Below are 4,028 nucleotides of genomic sequence, written 5' to 3' on the forward strand. Positions count from 1 at the left end.
GAAAAATGAGTCTTCCTGACTTCAGGTTCAGCTCTATCCACCTAGATGCTTAATGGAATCCCATAACTTGCCTCACTTATTCTGACATTCCACAACTTCTGCTTCTCGTAAAGTCTGTCCTTGTATCCAACCTTGCTTCATCCTTTGCACTTTAGCACAATCCTAACTTATTACTCCAAGTCTTTGGGAGAAAGGGTACATAGGGTCATTTTCCTATTGCATGAGTCCCATCTCTGCCACTTATTTGAGTTCTTTCTGTCCCCTCTCTGAGCTTCAATTGCCTCTAAAATAAAAGGTGTGGATTCAACAATCTCTAAGATACCTTCTAGTTCTGACATCTTATGTCACTAATAGCTGCATGACTCTGGACTCTGGACTCTCAGAGTTTGTTTTCCTATTCGTAAAAAGAAGGGATTCAATTATATCTCTAAGGCTCCTTCTACCTCTTTATACTTGGTGACTTCTTATTATCTTTCCGTGTGTGTGTGTGTGTGTGTGTGTGTGTGTGTGTCTCACTCCTACTCCTAGTTTGTGACCTATCCACCCCGGGGTCCCTCCAAGATCAGGTGAAGAATGACACAGGCACTTCCAGGGAGAAACTGGAGGGTCCAGAAATTATTGCAAGCTTTATAGAAAATTGACCACTCAAGAGACTAAACAGATAAAGGAGAGTTGGGTCTCAAGGGCTGGGGATGGGGCAGCTCCCTGTTCCACAAAGTGGACAAAGTCTGTTGTCACAGCCTGACCTATGGAAGGGGGGAAGTCCCAGGGAGAGGGGATTCCAGGATTAGGCAGTATCCCTCCCCACAATGGGTGTGCTTTGAGATCATGCAAGTGGCTGACAGACAGACCCCAGATTTTTAAACAGATTCGCTGGGGCCAGTGAGGAGGGAGCAGGGGAATTTGTGCCTGAGAAAAGAGGGGAAGTTTGTCAGATTGACCAAGGTCCCCTAGAGGAGGGAGGGGTTTGAAGAGTTGAGAATCCTTGGAGGAGGTGAGAAAGAGGGGACTGGTCTAAGTTTGTTTAGTAGGTTCAGTGGGAAAGGGGCAGTCAAGGAGGAGATGGATTAAGAGGAGAGAGAAGCAGAGAGAAGGGGAAAGGAGAGTCAAGAAAGGTTTGGCTTAGATAAGCTCTAAGATCCTTTCTAACTTTAACATTCTATTTTCGATGAAAGAGAGGAAAGAGATTTCAAGTGAGGCAGAAGTGAGAGGAAAAATAGGAAGAGAGGAAGAAAGGAAGAAAGAGAGGGAGAAATTTTGGAAGGAGGTGTATTGGGAGTACAGAAAGAAGAGGAATAAGTAGGAGAGGGGACAGAATAAGCATTTACATAACCTGCAATGTGCCAGGCACTGTGCTAAAGACTCTACAAATATCTCATTTGATGAGAAGGGAGAGAAGGAAGGAGAACTGGGTGGGTAAGGGAGGGGGGAATAGGTGGAATGGGGAATAGGTGGAATGGGGTGGAGGCACCAGTTTTAGCAGCAGTGGGCCCTGAGAGCAGTCCAGCTGTCTGTTCAGGGAGAGCGTTCAAACCCCTGTATTCTGCAAAGCCTTGAGATTTCTCCTCACCTTTTCCTCCTTCCCAGTTGGTATCCTAATGACTTCTCCCTAGCCCAAAACCAAAGGAGGAAAGAGAAGGTGTGGAGGTAGGATAGAAGAAGACAGGAGTGAAAAAAGGAAAAGAGGATGGAGAAAAAGAAAAGAGGACTAAGAAGAAGAGGAAGATTACAAGGAGGAGGAAGAGGAAAAAGATGAGGAAGGGAAAAAGCATAGGAAGAGGAGGAAGAACTTGGTATATTCGAGGCTGCCTCTTAATTTCCCCAGGCCTGGGGGATAGCTTAAGGAGGGTGGCTAATAACAGGCAACAGTAAGTGCCTAAAACTTGAGAGAGGGCCCAAGCGTTTGGGGAGGGGGAAGTGAGTCGAGAAATAGGCGGGGACTAAATTACAGGTTTACCAGGTGGAGCAAATGGCTAAATTTTGACAGGAGGGGTTAAGAGCCAAGGATTACTTGAGGCGGGGGTTGAGGGGTGGGGAGGGGGGAAGGGTTGGGGATTAAATGCTCAAGATAGGAAGGGATGGATAGGGGAGAAGAGCCAAAGGTTGAGTGCAGAGAGGGGCTAAGTTCCCCTCTTCTTCCTAGCAGACTAGTCTGTCTGACCGAGAACGCCGCGCTCAGAGAGTGCCGGACGAGCTGGCGGTGCCAGACCTCTGGGGGTCGGCGTCCTGTTCATAGCGGTAGTGGTAGCCCTCCATCTGGTCCCGGCACGCCTCGCGCAGGTTGCGCGTCCAGCGCTTGATGCCACGCCTGTTCAGGTAAAGGACCATAAGGAAGACTACACCAATGAGCGCCAAAACGATGCCGAAGAAGACGTAGGACGCTTCCAACTCCTCCCCAGTACCCGCCTGCCCTTTCTCATCCTTTCCCTCTGTTCCCTCCTCCTCATTCCCTTCCGCCCCCTCCTCTTTCCCCCTCCTTTCCCCATCCTCATTCCCCCCCTCCTTTTCTTGGGGACCCCTGGCGCAGCTTAGCTTGGACTCGTTCAAGGCCAGTAAAGAAACGCCTCGGAGCGCCTGGGGCGCAGCGCAGCGCAGACTGCGCGCGTCAGGCACCTGCCAGGGGGCCTTGTAGAGTAGGGTCAGAAGCCCCCGCGCCCCACAGTCACAGAGCAGTGGGTTTTTTGCTAGGCACACGCGCAGCCCTCTAGGGCCAGGAGCCGTCGGGGTCGTCGGGGTCCCCTGAGTCTCCCTTCCCAACGCGCGCAGTTCTACCGGCGCCAGCCCAGTCAGCGCGTTGCTTTGCGCGTCCAGCAGCTCTAGTTGCGCCAGTTCCAGGGCGGAGGGCGGCAGGTGGGTCAGCTCATTGGCTTGCAGCTCGAGGCGGCGCAGGGTGGCCAGGCCGCGGAGGGCGGCGTCCAGCTGCTCGCCAAGCCCGCGAACGGCTGCATTGAGCCTGAGGACACTCAGGGAGGGCAGCAGACGGAAGGCAGAGGCCCCCAGGGCCCCCAACGGGTTGTAGCTGAGGTCCAGGGAAGCCAGGTGGGGCAGGCCCCAGAAGGCGCCGTCCTCCACCACCTGGATGTTGTCTTGGTTGAGCAGTAGGGATGTGAGGTTGGCCAGGCGCACTGCCCAGCCCCCGCCACCGCTGCTATTGCCCTCGGCGGTGGACAGCTCCTCCCCGGCGAAGGCGGCGGCGCGCAGGACCGTCAGATTGGAGCCCACGATGCTGAGGTTGTGCGCGTCGGTGGGCAGGTCGCGGGGCAGTTCCTGTAGGACGATGTGGCTGCAGCGTATCATTTCCCGGCTCCCAAAACAGTAGCATTGGAAGGGGCACGGAGTGGCCGGCGTGCTCAGCAGGAGGAGAAGCAGCAGGAGCAGGAGCAGCGGCGGTGGCGCGAGCAGCAGCGATGGGAGCCCAGGCGGGGGCGGCGGCGGCGGCGGCGGAGGAGGACCCAGGACTCCTGGCAGCCCCGAGCCCCGGGCGGCGGCCGGAGCCCTGGGCAGCGGAGGGCGCGGGACCATAGCTTCTGTCTCCACATCCAGGCCCCCCCCGGGAAGGAAGCTTGGACGGCGTGGGGTGGGGGGAGAGTATAAAGGTCGCGGTTCCTCTCAGAAAGTGAGTTGGGTCAAGAAGGGAGGAGCCCAGCTGAGCTGGGCTGGGCTGGGTTGGGCTGGCTTGTTTCTCTGCAGCTGGAAGCCCCAGTTGCCCTTTTGGTGAAATGGGTGGGGAGGGATGGTTAGGCTGCGGAATGGAGATCCGTTCCCCAGAAAGATGTGAAGCACGCTTCAGCTTTCTCTCTACTCCCTTACAGCGGCCAGGACAGCCCCGGTGTGGGGAGGACTTTACTACTGGACCACTCTGCCCTCCCTCTTCTCCCTCCTCCCGGGCATCGAGGACACGCCTTCTTCTTCCTGAGGTCCCGGGCGGGCGGGGGAGTCGAGGAGGCGGCCCAGACTCTGGACTCTCTGGAGTTCTCCATTTTCCCCACCCCTCTTCCCCCCTTTTATTCCCTTCACTTCTCTCTCCT

The 4,028-nt window shown here is 55.4% G+C and overlaps 1 protein-coding gene across 1 annotated transcript; it reads right to left on the minus strand.

The window, feature by feature from the left end:
• Positions 1 to 2,078: 2,078 nt before the first annotated feature.
• TPBGL (trophoblast glycoprotein like) lies at positions 2,079 to 3,620 on the minus strand. The gene has a single exon (XM_072610829.1). The coding sequence runs from the start codon at positions 3,520 to 3,522 to the stop codon at positions 2,176 to 2,178; it is 1,347 nt and encodes a 448-aa protein (XP_072466930.1). The 5' UTR covers positions 3,523 to 3,620; the 3' UTR covers positions 2,079 to 2,175.
• Positions 3,621 to 4,028: the final 408 nt, after the last annotated feature.

The sequence above is a fragment of the Notamacropus eugenii genome, chromosome 5, assembly GCF_028372415.1.
Source record: "Notamacropus eugenii isolate mMacEug1 chromosome 5, mMacEug1.pri_v2, whole genome shotgun sequence".
Taxonomy (NCBI): domain Eukaryota; kingdom Metazoa; phylum Chordata; class Mammalia; order Diprotodontia; family Macropodidae; genus Notamacropus; species Notamacropus eugenii.

What these genes read in the sequence shown, in the direction of transcription:
- TPBGL (XM_072610829.1), bottom strand. Translation starts at nt 3,522, where the DNA reads ATGGTCCCGCGCCCTCCGCTGCCCAGGGCTCCGGCCGCCGCCCGGGGC.